Below are 27,248 nucleotides of genomic sequence, written 5' to 3'. Positions count from 1 at the left end.
CAGCCCGCAATCTCACTTAAATGACCGCTTGCTCTCTCCTGCAGCTTTTGAGGCCCCCCTTAATTATGCCAAGGCAGGGTCTTTTATACTTTTCTATTGGTCACGAAACTTGAGGCCAAGTTTGCTATAGGGACAGAAGGTGCCGCTATAAGTGGAACTGTAGATAAAGAAGTCTATAATCACCAGTGTCACTGGCTTGCTTAAGCAGCTTAAAATAGTTAAGATGGGTTTAGGTCCGGTCACACTAGACCAACACAACTCTGCCTTCCTGCGAAAGCTGTGTTGTGCTGACGGTCATGACACTGAGAGTGGAATCGTCAGCAGACAAGTCGATTTCGTTGCCATATTGTAACGATGCATCAGCCATGGAATTTTTTTCGCTGATTTCTACATGTGCTGCTATACTCACGGACAACTTTCCATGGCAATGAAGAGCAAGCTGCAGAGCCGGAGCTTCTGCAGACATGTTACCGAGCCAAATAGTTCAGCAGTGTTTGGCAGTGCTTTTGGTTTCTTGGAACACATGCTGAATCAGCCCTGCTTTCACGTGCAATGGTTTCAAATGTTTCTCAGATGCAGAAGGGAAAAGCTGCAACGTAAGTCAACTTCAACGTTCAGTGGTGTGTTTTGTCTCGTTTAGCTGTTGAGAATAAGGTGTTTACATTTTCTCTTCATCTGCTCAAACTAACGAGGACGAAAATGTGCGACGTCTTTTAAATGCGCTCTCATTCATGACTGCTTTGCCCTTGTAGCTTTCCCTCCATTGCCACAGAAAGTTGTGTGCAAGTATAGTTTTCTTTCTTTTACCCAATCTCAAGAAGTCATTCCGCATATTCACGGCCAGGATAACTGTTAGAGCACAAGTGCTTGCGTTTGAATATTGATTTACCTGAATGGTGTGTTTGTTTATGCTGGCACTAATGGCCACAGTTCGTCATTCGCTTCAAGCACCATATAAACCACGCGGCGCTGACATGAAATAATAACGAAATATTGCAAAACATGCACATCTGCGGATATAAGCAGCATTGCATCGCACTAGTTAAGATGAGCTGCATGACATGAGCGGTCGGTCTGCACCATCAGGAACTACTTTGAAAACGGCAACTGGGAGACGGGGACTAATTGATAGCCAATTTTCATACTCATCACGCATGCAGTGTGCTCAACTAAGTATTCTCCAAGGAAACTCTGCACCTATAAGCACTCGTTTAGAGAGCAGGTATTTTTCTTAAAACGTGCATGCCTGCTGTATACTGACATAATAACTCAGCTAAGTTCACTGCGCTTTTTGGGGCCTGTCACTTGTTGCACATTTGGCATAAGATGAAAACAAATGCATCAGCATGAGAATATCACTACTTTCCTGTAGGTTGTGAACAATACATACAGAGCTACCACTATATGTAGTCGCATTTCGTTCATGGAAGCACCTGTGAATGTGACCGGCAGCCTTCGATTGACAACGGTGACATCAATGTTGGCACTGTGCCATGTCACTGCTTCCTGCTTTTTGTGTGCGCATCACACAATATTTCAAATCACCATGGCCAGAACTGAACTACAAAAGCAGTTTCTTTTGCTTTAATTGCTTCTTTTTAGTTCAGATTCATCAGTATTGGTTGCACGAACTCATCTACTGACCTCAGCCTAACATCCGGTGAATGAAATCAAGAAAGCCTCAAACACAATTTGAAAGGCTGGAAAGACATAATCGGCATTTCAACTTAGGAAGCATGTTTCAACTCACTCTAAGTGCAAATAAATAGTCCCAGTAAACATTAGGCCAAGCGGTTAAAAGCAAGGGAAGAAAAAAGTCACGGTCTGACGTCCGAAGTGCTCAGTTCTTTAATTGTATCTTGCACTGTGTTTGCCTCTTCCTTCTTTTCTTTTAACAGCTTGGCCAATGTTAATTGGGGCATTCAGTATACATAAAGCACAAGCTCTGCAGCAATTGCACTGTCTGTGCAACATTATCTCTCATGGATGGATGGATGGATGGATGGTGGCTACACCCTTTGTAATGGGCGGCGGCTGGCGCCACCTAGCCTTTAGCTCCCCCTCTTATTTTTAAGCCGTCTCAGTGACTGATTTCATGAAGGTTGGCAGACTGTTCCGTCAATCCTTCTGTTGCCACAGAACGACACTAAGGCCCACAACAGGTCTTCGGCATCATTCTTGAAGCTCCCAAAACCATGCCAGCTTCACTAAACATGCTAAAAGGCCACAGAAGAACATAAAGCCATGACAAAAAAACTCCAACACACAGGCCAGCTGCTGTGCTGCTTACCGAGTGCCCCCTAAGAACTGGTTGCACAGCCACGCGGTCCCTGTTGGCAGGGTATGACGCTCTCCCCATATCATGACAGAGAAGTTTGATGACTAGTAAAAAAGAGTACCAAAGGACTCTGGCCCCGATCTATGACATCGACGATCAGTATGACAGCCGTCTGACGATCAATGTGTCATAGATACCAGCCATTCGGCAATTGTTCATGATCATAAGTTACTCCGAACTTAAAGTCTGTGCACTCACACACACCCGGCCTTCAAACTTAAGGGGCCCCTCACCAGGTTTGGGCATTGCAAGCTAACAAGCAAGGCGCATAGCTCAAGCAGCGACTTTTGTGCCTGTAAAGCATGAAACAGCTGCATGGAGCAGAAACGACCAAAATTTCAAACAGAAGGCCCTTCTTCTCGAGTCAAGAGGTCACATGCTCAAATGCCTCTACACAAGAAACGCTGCTTGCGACGTCACTAACCATAGCATGTGACTTCGGTTAAGTACCCAATGTAGTACCCAATGTAGAGAGCACAACACCGCCACTGGAAATGCAGTGTACAGCAAGAAAGGAAAAGAATAAAAACAGGGGAGGCAGCATGAACATGAAGCGGTCTCTCAGGTCTGGTACGGGAGAAGGCAGGGTACGAATGCTGCCCGCGGACACTGGTTTAGGCAGAGGGAGAGAGTGTCTCTGTTGGCAGTGGTACTTGCCTCCCGGCAGCATGGTAACATGACAGTTAAATTTCTTCGATCTCCTCCAATAATGAACCAATATGAAAAATTATTTCGGCAGAACACTCCCTAGACAATGCCGTAATACTTCCTATGTATTATGCAAATTTGCAATGGAACGTCGTGAGGGGCCCTTAAAAGCAAACAGAGAAGCAGCAGTTGTTAATGCTTCCTGTCAGTCCTGTTACCACTCGTCAGTCAGATGCAAACCTTGAAGGGTTACCATGAGTGAGCCATGGAAATAAAAAGTAAGGAGCGCTGCCCCAGTGGAGAGGAAGAATTAAAGAGTTTTAGAATAGGTACACAAGCCACAATCAAGCACTGGGGGACAAAAACTCCATTGTGGGTCCTTAGTGTACTTTTGTGCTCACTTCGCATTCTTTTGCATGCACAGCCACTTGCATCCCCCAATGCTTGGGCACCCAAATCTAAAACTCTCTATTGCATTGCACTCTTTATACATGCATTATTATTAAGCCCTTTTATGAAGTTTCTGAGCAACTATATTCATCGAAAAGCATTGCACACACTCCAGTCTGTTCTCAGTCTTGTATAAAAGGTGTCACACTCTGTCACTACAGTGGCACATTTTCAACTCTAATTATGCCAAGTAAAAGGTTGCAGCTGATCAAGAATGTTGTTTCAATAATGTAAGATTGTGTTAGTGTGTGCAAGCGCATTTTGCACGCTAAAAGCTGCAACAGCACTTGTTGTTGAAGCAGTGTCATCCAAGAAGAGAATCATAAAACTTACCCATGCTTTCACATCCGAGCACTATACGTGAATCTCCAACATGACCAATGAACAGCTTGCCCCTACGAATGAAGGCGATGCTTGCGGTTGTGCCTGATGTACTTGGTAAACCTGACATCGTCTTGGGCCATTTGCCTGGTGCAGCAGCATGAAAGAAACAAGAATTCAGGCAAATTCATTAGAAAGACTGAACTGCTCAAAAACACTCCAAATAAATGTACAGCATAACAGAATCAATAATAATGAACATGTATGAAACACTACACGACCTTATTACAAGCATTACACAAATAAAACAGATCCTTTTTAATTTGTTAGCATTAGAAGTGACAACATGAAGAAAGTGTGTGTGTGGGGAGGGGAGTAGACCAAGCGGTAGAGAGGGGATGGAAGATCTTATGAGAGAGAGTGTGCGTGCGTGTGTGTATGTGTAGTGTAGTGTAACTGACGGTGGCCTGCTCTGGAGCACTGTCAGTTTCATTTCGCTTCTCAAAGCTCGAAGAGGCAGCATGTGTTTCCAGAGAGCTTCTAAACACTTTGCAATGTGGTGAACACTGTTTAAATCATGGATCCGGGAACTATAAGGAGTGCAACATAATGCTAACACATATAACTTGCATTTACCACTAAATCATCACTGAATTTAACACGTGATGAAAGTCATCCTCATTTGTAGACCTGTCAGCGGTTTTCAACCACCCTAGGGCATTCGACAAGGTTTGGATGATTTCTCGACTTCGGATAAGCTGCTTTTTCTGTACCACTAGCCAGTTTCTCCAAACAACTGCAGCACTGTCCGGAAACTTAGGGAATGTCATAATTGCTGGGATGCAGATGAAAGGTAACAGCTAATGGCAGTCTCCGCATATATAAAATTGCTGTTCTCCCCTCCTAATGCTGCACAGACGTTGTGCATGGCAGCTGAGCGTGAAGAGGCGCACTTTTGCACTGAAGTTGCTACTGCGGTCGTGCACGCGTCCTACTGTTTTAGATTAGGCAAGGTTCTGACTGGTATTGTAGAAGTCAGGAGGCGCTTTTTTGGTTGCTGGGTGTACGTCGAACTTTTTCGCGCCTGCAGAGCTTGCGCCGAGTCAGTCATGCCGTATTATACCTTTCTCGCGTCTTACGGCGCTCTACCTTCAATATAACATCACTGATTTCCTCGGGGGAGCAGTAGAGTCCGTAGTAGAGACCGGGCCTGTTCTCCTGTAGAGATCTTCGCTCGTGCCAGGCTTTTCGTATGCTGCTCACTGTGACCTTTCGAAATCAGTTAAATAAACGTCCTTGTGCAAAAATTAGTAGGCGTGAGCCACGGAGTTCGCTACGCGGAAGCAAAGCAGGTACGTGCTAGCCATCAACTAGAAAAGCGCCCCGCGACTTTACAAGACCAGTCAGAACCTTGTCTTAGATTAAACTAAAAAACAGCGTACCAGCATGCAAGCACAATGACTTACAATACTTTATTTTCTACTTCAAGCGAAGCTTTCCATTTCTTAAAATTCGCAGTAAGCAGATGCCCGTGGAAACTTACTGTTTCAATGATGCTCTATTGTTTGTGCCGTTAATGTGAAGCCGACCACACTGTGTGGTCGGGCCGGCAGAAAACAAGATCAGTAAAGCAGATGCCGTGAAGTTAACTGCAGTAACCAAAACGCTCGGCTTTGCTATGCCAGTGTCCCACGTCCACTTTTGCCCGATCCGGATCGAAACTCTCGACCGCGATTGGCTCCCTCGTGCAGCGTGCGCAAAGGAACCAATCGCGACTGAGAAATTCGATCCTGATCGGGCTTGATCGCGATCAAAAGTGCACCGTGCGATACCCGTAGTACTTACGATTGAACAGCCCACCTGATGAACAAATACTAGGCCTAGCGCTCAATGGGCGAGTTGCATCACGGGTAACGCCGCTGCCTGAAAGGCCGAACTCGCTTCCCGTGACCCAGCAGCGGCGGCGGCCCGCTCGTGTCTATTGGATGTGGCTGTGGACACTAGCAAAATACACAACACGGAACACTCACCAACTTCCTTCCACATGCCAAGATGTGTTGTGAGGAAGCCGTGCTTGATGGCACGCAGCACGTGCTCATCGTTATTTGACCAAAAGTCGCTTTGTTTCACAATAGCGTCGAGCAGATGCTCCTTGGCGTAAAGCGCGGCTTCGCGACCGCCGTGACCATCGAAGATACCGAAGTAAGCGTATTCCAGGTCTGTCTTGTCCTTGGTCTGCTGATAAGCGACGACGAAGGCATCTTCCATATATTTACGGCCACCCTGGTTGCAGTGTCCGGTGACTCGCAGATTTAAACCTATCATCGCGGCGATCTCACTGCATAGACACACACCTTGCTTGACCACCGCACGTTGCACTTTCCTACTCGCCAAACTTGGCCACCAAACCACTCATTCACTTGGTTTCAATGTTGATGCGGTCTGCCGCCTGCCTGCCGCAGTCGCGCCAGCTTCGCACAGAATCCGATTGCACCACCGCGAGGCAGGCTGAGACAAGCTTCCCACCACCGGCGCCCTCTCGCCTGTCTGGCGCACGCTATTCATCCATTTGCTACCATCGCCCTCGCGCGGCCGCCGCGAACTTGTCGCTTTCGTCACTCACCTCTCCGCTCTCTCGCTCACTGCCCCGTAAAGTCAGAGCGTGATTGGCTTCAGTCTGCTGTGACGCAACCTTGCTGTTTTCCCGTTTTCATCTGACGTTAGTTAAAACCAGTTGGTGGGAAAGGAGGGCCTTGGTAGTAGACATCTGGTAGCATATGGTAGTTATAATCAGATGAAAATGCCAAGGGCGAACAGACGGCGTGTGAAGACAAGAAACGGGCGTGTGTTTACATGCCGGGCTGTCGGGCATGGAAACGGCCGGAACGCGGGAAAAGATTTGCGAGTTTCGGCTTCGATTGAAAATAATGGTAACCCCCGACGTCAGTCGGCGAGCGCTTCAGATAACGAGGGAAGCTCGACCATACAAGTCCTGCCTGAAACTCATAGAAAGCAAAATTAAGCAGTCGAGTTATATTGCAAGCAGCCTATATAATTTAATTATTAGTTAAAAATGTCAGTTTGATTAACTTACAATGTTAGCGCAAAAATTTCTATGATAAGTTTGCAGAATGTATTGAGAAATCGATTGGTTTCCGTGAAGGTAGCAGTTTTCAGTTTAGTCTATATTTATTGGAAATTATATAAAGCGAGCGAGATTTGGAAATGTATTACGTGATTACGCTAGCTGTCGCAAGCAACCAACATACAATAAAGCCTCAAATGAAATATTTGCATAGCAAGCGAAACCGAGCTCGCGACGGGGGGGCCTCGACCGTTATTTCGGATGTACCGCGCTGACTGCCGCTACATTGCAGTTTACGCCGGCCAACAGTGCCCCTAGCTTTACGCAATCTGCCGTGCGCTCTCTCTCGTCTTTTGTGGTCCCATATCACTACAACAGGCAATTAAGTTACCTTTTAAACATTGGAAGCCAATAATGTCTTGTTCGACCGATTATGGGCATTGTATCACGCGGGACGCCGGCATGAGTGGTCTATGCCGAAAAGCAAGCCGTGGGATCCACAGCCCTTGTAAACAGTATGTTTAGGAGATGCCGGTGAATGTACCTGAACAGTGTCGTCGAATATGGTTGGGGTTCTTGCGATTGCCTCGATCTCCTGTGTTTACGCTCCTTATAAAGATGGACGCGTTCCGCCGTCGCCGAAGGGGTTGGTTATCCCTTTGCCTTGCTGCCCTATTCTCTTCACGATAGTTCTGGGCGATGAATTAGGCTTGAAAAGTCTGCAACAAATTGCTCAATTAATTGTAGGCCTTACAACTCCTGATGAGCTTGAGTTCGATCAAACGCGACCACACCTGCTCGAATGGACAAACTGTCGAACTGAATGCCACGCGCGATGTCCGGTGGGGGAGGAGGGCATCGAGGCACCCTAGGCCAACGTTAATATATACAATATAGACTCACTAATCTAGTCTAGTAACGTTGCCCAAGACTAACCTAAGCTGACCGCGACAACGGCGCCATCTGCGCACGTGACACATGCATGAACGAAATAGCTTCGTTCCTCAGCACAACGATACCAGGCTAGGTGAAGCGCATGACATTTATTCACGCATTAGAAAGCTCACGTGCTAATTATCTTACAAATGATACACCTCGTTTGGGTCCTGCGGACGTCGAAACGTTAACTGTAATGAAGGAAGAATTCGAGAACGCTTTTCTTAGCGCCGATAACGATAGTACTGGATATATCTTCGGGACCGGCGCACATTTTAAAGCGAAAGCTTCTGGCCGCGAACTTGCGATTTCGCCGTGGTGATGCTCCGAGGAGGCACATGACGTCACAACGCGCGCTTCGTCGAGGATATTTCTCTCTCTCTATCTCTCTCTCTCTCCCGATCCTTAGTCACTACTGCGCATGCGCCAGTAGTAGGTCGTGCACCGAGCAATGCTTTGCACCGAGCCACAGGTGTTCCGCCGCCGCCGTTTGGTGTGACGTCACGCCGCGTTCTTCGTATGCTGCGCTCGCGTCCGCTCGCTTCATCAGCTGCGTCGCATGCCTGATAACACGTCGGAGCATTGAAAAGGAGAGGTCGCGCGCCCCGCAACCACAGTTGAGGCGGTAGTATGGACGGCGATAATTCTGATAAGCAGGAGGAGGCCTGGAATCGACATCGGAACGAGATGAAGAGGAAACGAATCGCCTAGGAAACAGACGAACAGCGCGCCGAACGACTGGCTAACCGCCGCAGCATAGCTAGACAACCAGACTAACCTGGACTTGCAATCAAGGTTAACCAAGGCTGACCATACTATGCCTTAGCTTTCGCTACGTGTATCCTGGCATAGTCGAGCTAAGCCACTGCCAATTTTTAGACAGCACTCTCACCGGAATCGTCTATGAAAGAGGTCATGGGAATCCTGCATTGTTATGGGAATCTTGTATCGCTCAGGGGACGCTGCGAATGGATGGATGGATGCAAGGTAGGAGCGTCCCCTTTGAAACGGGGCGATGGCAGTTGCCACCATGCTCAGATTTTTATTTTGCCTTTTATTTTTATCTGTGTTGTGTGTTATTGAATTTCTCGATTTTCTTTAAATACGTCTTCCTACCCTTTTAACCTCATGTCACCTCTCTGCTTTTGAGCCACCAATCCTCCAATCGCCTTTTGCTAATTTCCACCGCACGTTTATTTACATGACTATCATTATCTCTGAACCCTAGGGCCTCAGGAAGGGTGACTGTGGCCGCATCGACATCGGGATTGATACCATCACATTTTAGTATGAGGTGTTCCATTGTTTCTACATATTTACCACACACAGTACATGTGTCTTCTTCTTCGTTAAATTTCTTTTTATAGCTCCGTGTTCTAAGACATCCTGATCTAGCTTCAAAGAGTAGGGCACTGCCTCTTGAGTTATCATAAAACGCTTCCTTCCTGATCTGCTGTTTCCAGTATCGATATAGTTCTACGCTATGCTTCTTTTCCATTGAATTTATCCAATTCTTACCTTCCGCATTTTTAACCTGTCGTTTAATGCTCTGTCCTTTTTCGTCCTCGTGTCTGGCATACTTACTGGTTAGCTTCCTAGTTCTTTTCCGCCATTGTGAGTCAACGCTCTTTCTGTATAAGTATTTAAACACCTTAGCTGCCCACCTGTTATCATCCAATTTCCTCAGCCGTTTTTCGTATACGATTTTACTCTGAGCTTCCCTTGCTTCGAATGATGCCTAGCCCATATCTCCCTGTACTGCTTCGTTTGTGGTTTTCCCGTGGGCACCTAGTGCTAACCTTCCCACAGCTCTCTGATTTACTTCTAGTCTCGACTGAACCTCTGCCCTTAAACACAGGACCGCATTCCCGAAAGTAAGCCCCGGCACCATTACTCCCTTCCAAATGCCTCTCAGTACCTCATACCTGTTGTAACCCCACAATGCCTTATGTTTCATTATCCCGGCATCTCTTCGCCCTTTTGCTATTAGAGACTGTTCGTGCTTTTCCGTGTACATCCGTGTACATCTGCGAAAATGGTGCTAAAAAGCGCCCTCTGTCCTGTCTGCTTCGGAAAGCACGTTTACAATATGGACCCGCCACTTTCGGTTGTGTTGTACCACGGCTTGCAGCGAATATTGGGCGCCGAAAATTTTTTCAGGGATGGCACGCTGTGTAAAGGCAAGAAATTGTGCAACGCCGAATATGTGTGTCGTGTACGCCGTTCAAGAAATAAGCAGCGAAGTATTAGCGCAGTGTCAATCGCAAATGAAGCGATCGGACAGGTTTAACATACATGGACGTTCCACTCAAGACATCCGCTACCATCTATGTCCGGCGGATGTCTGTGCTCGGCTCCGGACATCATCATCATTAGCCTGGTTACGCCCACTGCAGGGCAAAGGCCTCTCCCATACTTCTCTAACTAACCCGGTCATGTACTAATTGTGGCCATGTTGTCCCTGCAAACTTCTTAATCTCATACGTCCACCTAACTTTCTGCCGCCCCCTGCTATGCTTCCCTCTCCTTGAAATCCAGTCCGTAACCCTTAATGACCATCGGTTATCTTCCCTCCTCATTACATGTGCGGCCCATGCACATTTCTTTTTCTTGATTTCAACTAAGATGTCATTTACCCGCGTTTGCTCCCTCACCCAATCTGCTCTTTTCTTATCCCTTAAAGTTACACCCATCATTCTTCTTTCCATAGCTCGTTGCGTCGTCCTCAGTTTCAGCAGAACCCTTTTCGTAAGCCTCCAGGTTTCTGCCCCATACGTGATCGAGTACTGGTAAGACACAGCTGTTATACACTTTTCTCTTGAGGGATAGTGGCAACCTGTTGTTCATGATTTGAGAATGCCTGCCAAACGCCGCCTCCCCCCCCCCCCCAGCCCATTCTTCTGGTTATTTTTTGTCTCATGATCCGGATCCGTGGTCACTACCTGCCCTAAGTAGATGTATTCCCTTACCACTTCCAGTGCCTCGCTACCTATCGTAAACTGCTGTTCTCTTCTGAGACTGTTAAACATTACTTTAGTTTTCTGCAGATTAATTTTCCGACCCACCCTTCTGCTTTGCCTCTCCAGGTCAGTGAGCATGCATTGCAATTGGTCTCCTGAGTTACTAAGCAAGGCAATATCATCAGGGAATCTCAAGTTGCTAAGGTGTTCTCCATTAACTCTTATCCCCAATTCTTCCCAATCCAGGTCTCTGAATACCTCCTTTAGACACGCTGTGAATAGCATTGTAGAGATCGTATCTCCCAGCCTGACGCCTTTCTTTATTGGGATTTTGTTGCTTTCTTTGTGGAGGACTGCGGTGGATGTGGAGCCGCTATAGATATCTTCCAGTATTTTTACATATGGCTCATCTACACCCTGATTCCGTAATGCCTCCATGACTGCTGAGGTTTCGACTGAATCAAACGCTTTTTCGTAATCAATGAAAGCTATATATAAGGGTTGGTTATATTCTGCACATATCACCTGATTGATAGTGTGAATATGGTCTATTGTTGAGTAGCCTTTACGGAATCCTGCCTGGTCCTTTGGTTGACAGAAGACTAAGGTGTTCCTGATTCTATTTGCGATTACCTTAGTAAGTACTTTGTAGGCAACGGACAAGCTGATCGGTCTATAATTTTTGAAGTCTTTGGCGTCCCCTTTCTTATGGATTAGGATATTATGTTAGCGTTCTTCCAAGATTGCGGTACGTTCGAGGTCATGAGGCATTGTGTATATAGGGTGGCCAGTCTTTCTAGGACAATGTTCTTGCATAGCTCCCAAGGCGTTCTTTACTTCTTCCGGCGTTACTTGCGGGATTTCAAGTTCCTCTCACATTATCGTCGTGGGTGTTACTGGTACTGTATAAATCTCTAAAGAACTCCTCAGCCACTTGAACTATCTCATCCATATTAGTAACGATATTGCCGGCTTTGTCTCGTAACGCATACATCTGATTCTTGCCTATTTCTAGTTTCTTCTTCACTGCTTTTAGGCTTCCTCCGTTCCTGAGAGCATGTTCAATTCTATCCATATTATAGTTCCTTATGTCAGCTGTCTTACGCTTGTTGATTAACTTCGAAAGTTCTGCCAGTTATATTCTAGCTGCGTTTCTTGATCAGATATTTCGGCTCCTGCGATAGCTTACTGGTATCCTGTCTAACGGAGTTACCACCGACTTCCATTGCACACTCCTTAATGATGTCCACAAGATTGTCATTCATTGCTTCAACACTAAGGTCCTCTTCCTGAGTTAAAGCCGAATACCTGTTTTGTAGCTTGATCCGGAATTCCTCTAGTTTCCCTCTTGCCGCTAACTCATTTATTGGCTTCTTATGTACCAGTTTCTTCCGTTCCCACCTCAAGTCTAGGCTAATTCGAGTTCTTACCATCCTATGGTCACTGCAGCGCACCTTGCCGAGCACGTCGGCATCTTGTGTGATGCCAGGGCTAGCGCAGAGTATGAAGTGTATTTCATTTCTAGTCTCGCCATTCGGGCTCCTCCATGTCCACTTTCGGCTATCCCGCTGTCGGAAGAAGGTATTCATTATCTGCATGCATATTATTCTGTTCTGCAAACTCTACTAACAACTCTCCCCTGCTGTTCCTAGAGCCTATGCCGTATTCCCCCACTGACTTGTCTCCGCAGCCTGCTTCTTGCCTACCCTGGCATTGAAATCGCCCATCAGTATAGTGTATTTTGTTTTGACTTTACCCATCGACCTAAATCGGATATCCATTGGACAATGCGTGCCTTTCTGGGCTTTTCTTAGGGTGTGCTTGAGTTTCCTTTCTTGAAAACGCCGCGCCTGCTACTTTCCTGTTGGGAACGATATGCTGATAACGCGCATGCCGTTCGCTACTGCGTTAATGCGGACAAGACAGATGACGCTTATTGTTGTGTGGCGAGATACAACTCAAATGGCGCAAATTAGAGTGTGTGATCCGTCCGCCTCAACGCCAGCAGAAAATCCGGCCATACAGAGTTAAACCACTTCAGTACGTCTCGCGTACAGAACCGTTTCCACGTACAAGACGCACGTCACAGCAAGTAGACCACACGAGTGCGAAAACAAACGCCAGCAACTATATACCGCCTAGCGTATACCTGCCATGCAAAACGGCATGCCGTCTGCCCATAGTGCATGCAGATGACCTTTGGAGTGCCCCTTCTGCCACACAACGATAATCGTTATCTGCCTCGATGCGTTTCCTTTCTTTAACGCTGCGAGCCCGGTACTTTCCAGTAACGAACGGCACGCGCGTTATCAGCATAGGAAACTCTATGATCAGCATGATGGCATTGCTGACAGGAAAGGTAGTGACTACAGTGACGGGGCCCGGCACTTTAACATCTGCACTACAGTGACGGGGCCCGGTACTTTAACATCCACACTACGGTGACGGGGCCCGTCGCTTTAACAACAACACTACACCGACGGGGCGGGGCGAGGACGACTTACGGAATCGCCATCTGTCGGAAGCGCCTCACATGCGGCGGCGTTAAATAAAGGTTAAATAAACATACTACGCGGCAGCCCTCCTGAACAATTTTGCAAGTACTCTCGAAATGGCAGTATTTTACCTTTAAAATAATCATGTTGGACAAACAGAAAGCACAGAATGGTTTACAAACGCTATCTCTTTGTCCACTACATCCAGTAAGCTGGGACACTGCGAGTGGTCGCCGCAATCGATTCCACCGAACCGGTTTGCATGAAACGTAAGCAATCGCTGAGAAAACTATGTGAAATATGTTCTTATAGTGGGATGGCTGTCTGTGTAACTAAATGTAGCATAACAGAATGAAACTGCAATGCAGTGATCGCACGGGTTCGCGGTGACCGACTTCGCGTCTGCATGCATGTCCTCGCGCAATGTTTCGCTTTCGCTCCGAGCACGTTCTTGCACCGTGCCGTGAGCTTTATGGCGCAGCATATGAGCATTTGACAGTACGCAAGCAACCATTGTTGCATCGACACTATCGGAGCTGTTCAAAAATAATTTCGTTATAGCTAGGGTCTTCGACGCCCACAGCGACTTGTGATATGTTACGCCGCGATGATTTGGTCTTAATTTTCTTTTTCTTTTCTTCTAAAGTCTTGGAAGCTTAAATATCATTATTTCTCAAATTTCATCGAACTGCATGTTTATCGGTCTTCTAAGCGAGCAATTACCCGCTGCTTTCTTTTTCTTAATTCAGTAGAATATTCATTGTCTGGTGTATACACAAGCAGGAACATGTGCCGTGCCTTTTTTAATGTGTTTTTACCGTTCCCCTTCCATTAGAGTGAACTTTCTTTCTTTATTATAATCATCATAGGTGTTACAGTGCATACGCAAAAGATTGTACATTCGTGGACAAGTACCCATTGCGGTCGTTGGATCTGTATGTGTGCAATCAATTACTGCACGGAAGTTGCTGACATCGTGAAATTCACGTGGTGTTGTGGACAGTACTGGAATAAAATATCGCGGTCCGTGAAGTGCTTGGCATCCCCATAGGCGCCAGCACCGAGAAGCTCATGCAGCTGGGGGTCCACAACACCTTCGATGAGGTTGGGTCACAGAAGTTAGTCCAGGTGTTCAGGCTCGGTTCCTCGCCTGCGGGGAAGCGGATCCTGGAGGCGCTGAACTTTAACCCGTCAGGGAAAGGCGGTACGTGCTCGACGCGTGGTCGCGGGAGGCCGTCACGGTCTCGCCGTTCCCGCGCAACGTGCACCCGCAACGCAATGTAGGCACACGCCGGGCCCGAGCGGCCGCACTTCTCGGATCCGTCGCCGACGATCCACGATCGGTCGCGTTCGTCGACGTCGTCCAATACGGTTCGTCCGACCGGTTCGCGGCGGCCGTGGTGGATCACAGGGGCAACCTAACGCCGCGTCCGTGCGGGGCAGGTGTCCGGATTGCGGAGATACATTCTGCACTTAGGAACACATGCTCTGGCGGTGTCCCTCGTTACGGGACCACGGTCATCTCACCACGGAAGAAGAGTGGGAGGAGGCGGTCAGGCACGGCCTGCCCGTCCCAACGTCGGAACGGTTCGCGGCGGCCCCCTCCCTCATAAGGGGGTTTCGGAGTCGCTCCTCAGGTCCTTAATAAAGTTCACTGCCTGCCGTGAAGTGCTCGAAGTTGTTTGCATAGCATGTTTGAAAGAAATGCGGCCATTGACGTCGCTACAGTGTTGACGTAAAGTGCCGGTCCCGTCTGTGGTTAAGGAGGCGGGCCCCGTCACTGTAGCGACTGTAGTACAGATGTTAAAGTGCCGGGCCCCGTCACTGTAGTGCATATGTTAAAGTACCGGGCCCCGTCACTGTAGTCACTACCGACAGGAAATGCTATCATGACTTTTGTCCTGCAGTGCATAAAATAGACTGATGATGATGATGCAGAATGCGCAGATAATCTGTATATGCTGTAAATATGTGTACTCTTTTTCGTTAAGGTATCACGTAAGTAACAGCGCCAAGTGTCATGCTGAACGATCCGCACGATAAAATGCGGTCTTGCTGCGAAATTTGGGCAAACACATATTAGGTGCAAATCCTTCTTTTTATATTAACGCTTTCAATCGGAGCGCCAAAGAGGCTATAGCGGCTAAAGGTTCAGTCACTAGGCTTACCGAACTTTTTTGTTTGTTTTGCTCGCGTATTAGCAGTAGTGCCCAATCTCAAAAGTGTGAAGTATTACGTTTGAACTGTGCTACATTGCTTCCGGGAAAACCGAATGCATTGTCGAGACGGCCGCGAGCTTTGCCCTGCGGCGTCTACTGTCCGACTGCATGTTTGATAATTGCTGCTGCTTGTGCCCGGCCGGACAAAACGGTTCGGAGTCGTGAGCCTTCAACGTCTGCTGCTGGTGCACTGCCGCCGATGACCCATTTAAGCGTCTTCAAGCTGATATTTATGTTGACAGCTTGCTGCATCTAGCTGGCGCCTCTAGGGCCGCTTCGAACCTGGCCTGACACTTTGCATCCGTTGCCGACGTGAGCTGCGTCCCTGGTGCAGGGACAAACTTTCTAGTTTCTTTTTCTTGATGAGCCGTTAACGTTTGCTCGGGACTACCCCAAGCAAATAAATGCATGCCGTACGGGAGCTGTTGCATGGTTGCTTTTGCATGCAGTAGCATGTGCGAAGCATCTGTGTTTGTGGACTGAGCTTGTTGCATTTTCTCGGTGATTCGAGCGAACTAGCGCTGACCAATTTCAAAACAGACTGGACGGTTTATCGAGCGTCGGCTTTGAACCTGGCAGCCACATTGTGGTGTTGGCGTCGTATGATAAATGGGGCACAACCGCACCCAGCTACTGCGGTTCTTGTGAACTGTAAAGTTTCGTTGTTTTTTTTTTTTTTGCCATGTGAGGCGCATTGCAGGCGACAAACTGGTAGCGCATTCTGCCTGTGCAAATATTGAAGATATGAGTATACTTCTCTGTGTATACTTCAAGTGAGTTCGATTTGCAGTTTGCAGGAAATTACTGGTGCATACTAGTGCATGTAAAAATACCGAACAGAGAATGTTTCGCAAATGTGTATGCGTTCGGCTGAGTACACCTACCCATTTGTGCCACGAACATCACTTAGCTTGCCCGACTTGTAGGCATGGGCACAGGGCAGTTCTGTGTATCATATCATATGCACAGAATTACACCATATGCTAATCGCAATGTTCTGCGGAATATGCAACAGAACTTGTTTTGGGCCGAACTGTCCGCTTTCCTTGTACCATATTTCATATTAAGTTACTGTTGCAAAAGTGCAAAAAAGCTTGTTGTGCTTTTGTTTGAGTAACTGCATGTTGATACTCTAATCTAAATAAAGATAACAAAAAGCGTCGGTTATTAACATGCATGTTAATGTTACCTTAACACGCTTGCATTCTTTTTGCATCATTTGCCTAATCAGATATTCACCCTGCATTAGGATAGCATGTGGTAACTGAGCTACTACAGTGCCTTTGTCAGGGGGATTGAGAAGACCGTGCTATGTGCAAGGGCTGAACTGTGGTCATTATGTGTTTCTGGTTGCATTGATTGGTTGGCCAGAATGCATGTGGGGACCAGTTGCCCCTTCCTCTCCGTCTGCCTTTTTCATCCGGGACCGCTGTTCTCTGGTGTATGCAGTACCCCTCAGTGAAACTGTTTCACTTTAACAACTACGTTTGCAAATTTTTTTTTTCACAGCCATTTTCCAGACAAATGCCACTTGATCCAGCAGTTATTCTTGCCTGTGAGCCTCTTGTTCTGCTTTCCCAAACATTTTGGTTATTCATAAGCTTGTGGGTCCCTCAAGTTCAATTGCACAAGGAACTTGTCATTGTTTACATGAACTGTTGTATATCCCTCATTCTTGCTCATTTTCTTGTCTGCAAGGTAAAAAAAAAAAAAACAGCTATTTACCTCTTGTATGTTAAGCTTTTTACAGCTGATTCTTACATTACCATATGTTCTGCATAGTTCTGAATCAACACACTGACTAGCAGAGACAGTAATTGTTTTGCATACGGTTGAACAAATTGATATGCAGTAGCTTTAAATGTCACAATGTGACTGAATATGTGACAATATTTATCAGTGGAAGAGACTTACATGTGGTAGTCGCAGTCTGCTAGCCTAATCGGATGCCAGCTGTGTGTGAATGACACACACACCTTGTTCAGTGTATATCTAATTTTCATGTTGTTGTCTTGAGATGTTCATTGCTTGGAAGTTTTCCACTTCAGACCATGTGGATATAATTGTAGCTAGCATTGATTTGTTTTGCACTGCTTTTTGATGCTGCAGTTGTAAAAAAATAATAGAGAACAGCTACTTTTGCTTTTCATCTTGCTACATTCTCTATATTAACAGAATAACTGCACAAAAATACTTATGCAAGCAACATGGGCTCCTTATAATACAGTCAATTTCATCCATATGTTCACGTGAACATGTTGACAGTAGTCATCTTAATGTTCATGTATACTTGTAAAGTACTTTTTGTACTGGATAGGTATTTATTGCATTGGATGGTGTTCATCACATGGGTTACAAAAGGAAATAATTAATTCACTCTAGATTACCCTAAATTGATAGATTACCTTTCTAGATACCTTGCAATATTTGTTCTATGCCAAAAGATGACTTAGTTACAGAAAAAAATGCAACTAGAGGGGCTGCATAATTATGTCACCATTTGACTCTCCACTGAGAAGTGAAGAATGCTACGTAGAAACCTTAAGTGGCTGCTGGAAATCTCCCAAGCCATAATTTGGCAGTTACAACTGCCAGCTTCGAGTCAGAGATCCACTCTCCCACAAATAGTCTGGACAAAGTAGTTATGAGAGGTAGCATCAGTAAGTTCTGCAGGAAAAATTCTGTAATACTGGCCAAACTGAGTTTTATTTTATGCTGAGATGCAGCATAATTAGCTGTTCTACGGACAGTAACTTACCAGTATTAAATGGGAAAATGTACGTAATGGAAGCTATTTCTATATTTTTGCATTTGTGGCATCATTTGCAACATCTCTAAACTATATAAAAGTGAGGCTTTGGTCTACTTGGAGAGCTAACCTATTCCTTCAGCCTGGCACCATATCTCCAGAAAGCTCAACCCCCATTCCACATCAAGGAAAATTATAATGACTTGTTCACCTCTGTATGTGGCTACGAGGAGTACATTCATACAGAAAACTAGGAAATGGTAATTGGTTTTTGTCACCTATCCACAACTTAAGACTCGTTACAGGATATAAAAATCACTGTTTTATGTATCACATGCAACACTGGGGAGGCTAGCGACACTTCTGTGGTGGCCGTGTTTGTACAAACAAATGATTAGGTGATTTTCGCCAGCAATTATGTGAAACTATTCATTCAGGCTGAGTAATAAATAAGAAAAGAAGTTTTAATCCTCATTAATTTTGATTTTCATTGATGTCTTTTTTGTTGCTTTCCGTGAGCTGCACATGCTTGTGTGAGTATAGTTTTTGGCGTGCAGCGAAGCATACAGTGGCCGATAGCTGTACCTGCGTTGTTGTGTTGCATGGAATCTCAGAAACCTAGTATGATGCTCAAAAGGCTGCACAAAGCTAAAGTGAGGCAAATTTTCAATTGGCGAAAAAAAAATGAGAAAAACCATGCTAGAAATCATCTTACGTTGACTGTCACTGGTAACGTGATCAGCATTCGAGCAACATAGCGACACACCATATTCCTGAAGTCATGCTTGTTTAACATCTGTAGTGGTCATTCTGAGACTCCCATTGCTTTGGCTATATGCGACATACTCCGGTATTATGCCACTTTGCCGTGGCACTCGCTTGTCAAGGCCGCCCATGAGTCTGGTAGCATGACGACGACTGCATGATGTCGATGCAGTGACGACGATTGAATGACAATGAAGGAATGGCGTGAATAGAAAAATAGAGACAGTATGGCGATGACAATGAGGTGATGATTCTTAAATGATGACGATGGTATAATGACGACAACTGGATGATGAAGCCAAAATGATGACAATGGTGCGACCATGATGGCATGACAATGGATGCATGATAGACTGTCTGATAATGATGCAATGATGATAATGGCTTGAAAACGGTGGCATGATCGTGGTTGTATAACATGATTATGATAGAATGATGAAAAGGGAATGATGTACATGGATCGATGAAAGCGGTAGGAGGACGACAGCATAATGACAATGGGATGATGTTATAGAAGGGATGACGATGGTAAAACGATAGCATAATGATGGTGGCATGACAAAAAGTGGCATGATGATGACTGTATTGTGAAGCCTGTATGACGAAAATGACGTGACAACCATGATGTGGCAATGACTGCTTGACAAGAATTGGATGATGAAGATGGAATGATGACAATGGCACGACCACGACGGTCTGACAATGGATGCATAATAGTGACTGTCAGGTGATGGTGCAATGACGACGATGGCATTACAGTGGTAGCACAATCATGATGAAATGATGACACGATGAATACAATAAAATAATGAAGGAGGATTGATGTACAATGAGGTGGTGCATCCTCAATGACATGATGGCAATAGTTTGACGATGACTGTGTGATGACACTGGCTTTACGAGAGTCTGTTGACAAAGTCGTAATAACAATAGAATGACTGGGATGGTATCACAATGATGGTATGGAAACGTATGCATAACGATAACGGCATTGTGACAATCCTATGACGTCGACTGATGATGGCATGACAACTGCATGAGGAAAATGGGATTGCATGACGACAATGGGATTGCATGACGACAATGGTGTGCCAATGACTGTATGACGACGATAGTGTTTGATGACGATGGCATGACAAGAGCCGGATGATGGAGCTGGAACGAGCACAATGCAATGACCATGATGGTATCACAACCAGGAGCACATACCTAGTAGTTCAAGCTATTGGACGGCTTGGGCTACTGGGTCGCCGTAGGTGTTATAGTATGACGAGTGTCAGATCACAAAGCTGACATCATGACCAGATCATGGCATCACGACCACAAGGACATACCTATAGTCGGGTACAACTTTAGAAAAAAGGGGCGTTTACTCCTCCAAGGCAGATGCACATGAGCCTCCACCAATGGGCATGCACTCTAGAATGAGCCAGACGGCCAGTGATCCCGCCAATGGAAAAGATGGCCGCCCGCGCTTCGAACTGGGCCGAAGCGAGTCAGTCGTGTGCATCTGCCCCTCATCACAGTGAATTCCCATACTGTTTGCGGTGGTCTATCATGCCGGAAATATTATTGCGAGCTTACGATGCACCATTTGTGCCGCATGCGTTTATTTTTGAGCCGTAATCTTGCGACAAAAGATTACAGCGCGCTTCGCTGACTCTACGCAAACTGGCGATGCTGCAGGCTTGCAAAAGTAAAAAAAATAAATAAATAAAGTAAACTATTCCATTCTTGAAAATAAGTTTGTGAAAACACAAAAAAAAATTACTCTTATGCTGTTTAAAACCAAGAGTATTTATTTAAAATGATGAGTGAAGCATTTTTGTACTTTTACTGCCTCAATCATCTTCTCGCCCCAGGTTTGGAATGGTTCCGATAAATACGTTGTTTTTTTTAAATGCTTGTTAAATAGCAACTGATTTATTTTGGGCTCGGAAAACGAGCATTAAATGTGCCGTGCACATGTAAACCAGCGCAAAAGCCATGCAGAGCTGCTTTCTTTTATCCCTTGCGATGAAGCTAAAGAGCAGATGACGCGCAGCGTTGTAGAAGGCACAGGGTTTTTCTTTTGCAATCTGGCAATGGCTGTAGCATTCCAATCGCGAGAGCTCTACAAAACTAGTCATCAAAATAGAGAAGTCTTTATTTGTACCGAGAATTATGCATTCTAGAAGCATGGTCTTTTGAGCGGGACTATTTTAGTCGCGGAGGCAATCGGCTGTCGCGCTTTGGTCATATGGCCAGGGCCTCCCCTTTTTTCTAAAGTTGTACTCGACAATAGTGGCCCAAGCTGGTAGACCATTTGGGCCGCTGGGTCGGCTTAAGAGCATAGATTGAACGAACGAATGAACTACAGACAGACGGACAGGCGCACGCATGCACGCACGCTTAAATCAGAATTTGGAAATATCAGAATGAGGATATCATAGTTGTGGGCTGACGGGATATATATACATATGCATTTGGTGTTTCTTTGAGTAGTGTTATTCTATCAGAAGACATTGTAAATTGCCTGTATGTAACGGTACTCTGCAGCATACTTTGGTGTTAGTCTCGTGCTTCTGGTGAAGGTGTCTTTAACAACTTTTGAGCATTGTGTGACTCTTATCCAGTTGGCCACATATTCCATGCTTGTAACAGTCAGGGAGCTGGTGCTTCTTTTTCTTAATTTATAGTTGCTTCTAGACCTCGTATGGAATGCTTGAAGATCTGTGATGTATGATTAATGTGTGTTACTTCAAGTGAGTACCGTTGAAGTGCTACGTGGGTGGAACAAATGTGTTGGGTGCACAAAGCATTGCGTACATGAAAGTGGACGTGTTGGCGACATATGCCTTCTGTGGAGTAGCAGACGAATCCACTGAACACATGATTCTTGAGCATCTATGAATTTCCCCCCATGCCTTGCATCGTTGCTGGCAGCTGCCGTTAGCTTCAGAAGAGAAAGTTTTAATGCAGAGCTGAGCCGAAAGTTAGGAGTCTATGGGAGTTGCCACTAAAATTGGTGGTGCATAGCGCAGTGTAGCATGGACGTTAGCACAAAGAGAAAACCTTTTTTTTTTGTGCATGTGCATGATGTCCCTTATTTTTTAAATTTGTTTTTGCTTCACTGGGCTGAGTTAAATGACAACCAGCTACAAAAGGTACTACTGCCAATATCATCACTAGTAACATGGTCGTTAAAGAAAGGTTGCCATGCCACTCGTGACAATATTATATCATCAAGAAATTATCCTAATAATTATCTGCTGAACCTTGATCGGTTCTGGCAGTCACTGATGGCATGGTTTCACACAGGCTAATGCCATCAGAAAATGCGTGTTGTGATGAGACACCACAGAGTTTCAGTGGCGACATGCACAATTTCTTTTATAACACTGCACCCGCCGTGGTTGCTCAGTGGCTATGGTGTTGGGCTGCTGAGCACGAGGTCGCGGGATCGAATCCCGGCCACGGCGGCCGCATTTCGATGGGGGCGAAATGCGAAAACACCCGTGTGCTTAGATTTAGGTGCACGTTAAAGAACCCCAAGTGGTCAAAATTTCCGGAGTCCTCCACTACGGCGTGCCTCATAATCAGAAAGTGGTTTTGGCACGTAAAACCCCAAATATTATTATTATTATTATTTTATAACACTGCTTAATTTGTGTATTCTCTGAGCAGTTACGCAAAAGCTTATTTTCTCCATGAGGCAACGAAAACTTGGCATGGCTGCAGTGCTTCATGTAGGCTAGGTCCCTACAACATAAAACTATTTGACTCTGTTTTTATTCGAAATCTCCCGTTAGCCCTCCATGATAGTCGAAATTTTGAATGGTTGCTTGAATGGTGGCTCTGATCATGAAATAGCTGTGCCATGAACTTTGGAATGACATTACCTTAAAATGTTTATATTTAACACATGTAAGCCCCGCCCTCGTTACCTCTAAGAAGTAAGAATAGTCATTTTCTTGTTTAGCAATTTATAAACCAAGCTTAGCCACATCAAGCCATTATTGTAATATGTTGGTGCACACTCGCTTTCATTATCTAGCTCAGTCCTACTCACTTGGTGATGGTTGTACACTGCAACTGTGCCTTCATGAACAACACTTTCACTGGCAAAGTTGCTGAAGCTCATGTGTTACACTGATAGATGATGCATCTGCTTGTCACCATTCATGTGCTTCTCTGCGCCTTTAATACCCTGACAAACTGGAAGCCAAAACGCATAACAAGGCAAAATGAGGGGATGCTTGTGCAACGCACAGATTCACTCTAATACTCTTTTAATGTGCTGTGCTGGCACTATGATACCCGAACTTGTATAAACCCGAGGTAGCTCTGTTTACCCACTATATAGGCAGACTTCACAGTTTGCACCTTGGGAGGGCACTTCATGAGCAGGAAGATGCCATCTGAGCAGCTCTTGATGCAATTCACTGTCCTCTTTCAGCACTCAGGCTCTGTCCTTCCCCATCAAGATCACAGCATCACCACAGTATCACTGCAAATTCACCGCAGAGACACCCTTAATGATAATACAGCTCACTGCATTTGCACGGATGCTGCTGTTTCACAGAATTGCACCAGTACCACCTGGACAAACAGTGACGGTAGCAACACAGCAACAACTACCTATGGCACACCATCAAGAACGACCAGTGCAGAGCTACAAGCGATTCTAGAGATTGTCCATGCAGCCAGAAATGGTCGCCTCGAACATCGCACCCCTCGGCACATATATATAGATCCGCAAGATGCCGTATGCAAACTAAGAAAGACTGACACATACCCGCTGGCAACCGCCATCCACGGAGAAGCGACATATCTACGGCACAAGGAAACTGAGCTGGACATTCATTGGATACAGAGGCATATGGGTGGATGATAGAATGAGGAAGTGGATGCAGTTGATGGGGATCAAATTTACCCCCCCCCCCCTCCAATCTCCTTGCCCCACTTCTGTTGCAGCCAGATCGGCAGAAGATGTAGATGCTGTTGATGCTCACCTACAGCTCTGACAGCATAGAAAACTTGCTTCTATGCTTTTGCCCGAGGTTCGTGACCCCTTTCCTCCTTGCGTTCATGCTGGGAACGCATGACACTGTCTTCTGTGCACCAGCATGACAGTCACATCTGAGTTGAGAGCCCAATACCTCGACAAGTTGCTGGACCCAGCCTGTGAAACTTGCGACACTAGTGAGCCAGTCACAGCACACAATCTGCTATGGACATGTTTTGGCCTATCCTCACTGCGAAGAATCTGCCTTGCTGGGCTACAGAGCTCAGTCGTTACACTAAACCTCTGCATCCTTCCTAGAGGGACCCCTGCCCAATGCAAAGTTATATTACAGCTTGCTGCTGTACCTATTAAGGAGCAAAACAACTAGCCCAATCTAGGCACCTCACCGGAAAAACCACTGGAGCTGCCTTTTAATATATGTGCGTAAGAAAGTTAATAAACACACACATAAACACACACACACACACACGTGTGCGTGTGTGTGTCTGCCACTATTTGGGGTTTAGTTATTATGCAGCTTAGCCACACATCTTATGGCAATGGCCAGATTTACCACAGCTTGCACATAACACGTGTTTACCCCCGCAGGGGCGTCTGCGTAAGCAGGCGTTTGGTGTGTTGCGACACCACGTACCCGAGCACACGAGGGTTGGACCCTCCCGCGTGTAGCCGTGCGCGGCTTAGCCGTGTCCGGGGAAAAGGGGATCCTGGGGGTTGAGCCAATGCCGGGTGTTTGGACCTTTACGGCCCCTCGGCGGCGGCAACACACCTCTTTGGCCTCTGCTTCACGCAGACGGCACCCCCGGACTGACCCACCCGGGGGAAATCGGCAGTCGCCTTTTCCTGTCCCCCTCTCCATCTATAATCTTTCTTCTGCACCTTTCCTTCTCTCCACTCTTTTCCTTATCTTTTTTTTCTACTCTAATTTCCTGGCGGCGAGGGTTAACCTTGTGTGGCTAACCAGCCTTGGTTACACCATGTACGGTTATAGTAGTGGCGTACAGCTGGCGTTCACAAGTCTTGAGATACAAGCCTTGTGGCGTCCCCATGTTGGGCTCGGTGGTGGGTGGCTGGCGCTGCTGCCGAAGACAAATACTTTTTATGGCTACTCCATCCATTTCTCTAACTGATCGTCCTCTAAAAAGGGGGCGCAACGAAGCAACCACTCGATTTTTCTTCAAGAGCTACGACAACTTTGCAAAGTACCATGTAATCCACAGTGACGGCAGTATAACAGCCAGAAAACTATCTCCCTTCAAAGTTTCGAAGTGCCTAAGAGACACATTAGGCCCAGGATTCAAAGCTACAAGGATGACTAGTGGCGACATCCTTCTGGAACTGAACGACAAAGAACAACTTAAAAAGCTTACAGACCTCAAATTCATTGGTGACATAGCAGTAACTGTCACGGCGCACCGTTCGATGAACAGTGTTCGTGGGGTAATCTCTGATGAAGACATGATTGATCTTAGTGAAGAAGAATTGCTTGAAGGTTTCGCAGAACAAAATGTGACGAAAGTTCAAAGAATCATGATCCGTCGGAATGACACCGAAATCCCTACAAAACATGTAATCCTTACATTCGGCTCCACCACACTACCAGACTCAGTCGAAGCAGGCTATGTGAAAATCCGTGTGAGGCCCTATATCCCCAATCCTAGACGTTGTTTCAAATGCCAGAGGTTTGGGCACAGCTCTCAGACATGCAGAGGAAAATTAACGTGTGCCAAATGCAGTTCTAACGATCATCCATCAGATAATTGTAATGCTGAATCACACTGCACGAACTGTGAAGGGGATCATCCTGCATTCTCACGATCATGCCCAATCTGGAAAAGGGAGAAAGAAATCATTGCGCTTAAGATAAATGAAAACATCACATTCTCTGAAGCACGAAAGCGACTTACATTTCCTCGCAACGAAAGTTTTGCCGCTGTGACGAGGCAGGGGGCCCTCTCACAACGGCCTAAAGAGCCCGCCCTGGTCACACGCAGTGAACCACGGGGGACTTCTGCCCCCACACAGGCAGCACCCAGTGCTGCCAAATCCAACAACACGCAGACCTTGCTCTCGCAGGGCTGCATTACTGTGCAAAAATCGAGGCCCGAGACAAGACCCTCAGAGCCTCGTGACCCCGCCTCCACCGCCTCTCAGAAGGAGATGGAGGTTGACGCAAGTACATCGGTGCCAGTGGCACCAAAAGACAAGCGCAGCTTGCTTGAGGGACGTAAAAAAGAAAAAAACCCTCGAATAATTCCACCAAAACCTAAATAACATTATCACTCTACACAGAACACTTCCAGAAACACCTTTGTCATAATGGATGTTCAGATATTGCAATGGAATGCCAGAGGGCTTTTGCATAACCTAGATGACGTCAAAGAATTGTTATCTACATATAAGCCTAGAGTGTTCTGTGTTCAGGAGACGCACTTAAAATCAAGTGACTCGAACTTTCTAACCCAGTTTGGAATTTTTCGTAAAGACCGTGATGATGGACATGCTGCATCAGGCGGCGTGGCAATAATAATATCAAAGACTGTTGCATGCCAAAATCTCCAACTTAACACGCCTTATGAAGCAGTAGCCATACGAGCTATTTTGCTTAATAGGCTTGTTACTGTATGCTCTTTGTACATCCCACCAGACAAGAGGCTCGACATTACTGAGTTTGAAAAACTAATAGACCAGCTTCCTGAGCCGTATATTGTGGTTGGTGATTTTAATGCCCATAGTGGACTCTGGGGGGACTCACGCTGTGATGCAAGAGGCCGCGTAATTGAAAAATTCCTTCTATCCTCTGCAGCATCCCTGTTTAACAAAAAGTTTCCGACTTATTATAGCATTACGCATAACACCTACTCCTCAATAGATCTGGCGGTTGGCTCTGCAACACTTATGCCATTGCTTGAATGGAGAGCTCTCACAGACTCTTTTGGAAGTGACCATTTTCCAGTTCTTTTAGAGGCAATACATACGTATGACCCACCTGTGAATCCAAAAAAATGGAAACTAAATGCTGCAAACTGGGCAGAATTCAAAGAGCTCGCATGTATATCCCTTGAATCCATAAGGCAGCTTGACATTGAAGAAATGACTGCCTATGTAACTGAACACATTATTCATGCCGCGAAACAATCAATACCACAAACCTCTGGTAAAATAGTGAATCCTAAGCCCTGGTGGAATGAAGAGTGCAAGCAAGCACGAAAAGAACAAAACAAAGCCTGGCGTACGTTTTCCAAATATCCAACAGAAGAAAACCTTATAAATT

At 45.9% G+C, this 27,248-nt stretch overlaps 2 protein-coding genes across 12 annotated transcripts in view; one reads left to right on the top strand and one right to left on the bottom strand.

Moving 5' to 3' along the window:
* Pp2C1 (protein phosphatase 2C) overlaps positions 1 to 7,763 on the bottom strand; it is a 30,051-nt gene extending 22,288 nt beyond the window's left edge. Inside the window, exons 1-3 of one of the 5 annotated variants that reach the window (XM_065427601.1) lie at positions 7,637 to 7,763; positions 7,387 to 7,561; positions 3,770 to 3,904 (exon numbers count right to left, since the gene is read on the bottom strand). In XM_065427601.1, coding sequence (XP_065283673.1) covers positions 3,770 to 3,887 — 118 coding nt within the window. In that variant the 5' untranslated portion in view covers positions 3,888 to 3,904; positions 7,387 to 7,561; positions 7,637 to 7,763. Of the gene's footprint in view, positions 1 to 3,769; positions 3,905 to 5,602; positions 5,740 to 5,787; positions 6,346 to 7,386; positions 7,608 to 7,636 lie in introns of those variants that run through there. The other 4 variants (XM_065427602.1, XM_065427600.1, XM_065427599.1 and 1 more) reach the window with 4 other exon arrangements.
* A 7,534-nt stretch (positions 7,764 to 15,297) lies between these two features.
* Positions 15,298 to 27,248, top strand: part of LOC135898567 (cytospin-A-like) — a 138,893-nt gene continuing 126,942 nt past the window's right edge. For 3 of the 7 annotated variants that reach the window (XM_065427592.1, XM_065427598.1, XM_065427595.1), the window contains exon 1: positions 15,370 to 15,764. The gene's annotated coding sequence lies outside the window, so the exon portion shown is untranslated. Of the gene's footprint in view, positions 15,317 to 15,369; positions 17,008 to 27,248 lie in introns of those variants that run through there. The other 4 variants (XM_065427596.1, XM_065427597.1, XM_065427594.1 and 1 more) reach the window with 3 other exon arrangements.

Source organism: Dermacentor albipictus, chromosome 2 (assembly GCF_038994185.2).
Source record: "Dermacentor albipictus isolate Rhodes 1998 colony chromosome 2, USDA_Dalb.pri_finalv2, whole genome shotgun sequence".
NCBI lineage: Eukaryota > Metazoa > Arthropoda > Arachnida > Ixodida > Ixodidae > Dermacentor > Dermacentor albipictus.
Note: the sequence above shows the minus strand (reverse complement) of the source record. Positions and strands in the feature narration are given on the sequence as shown.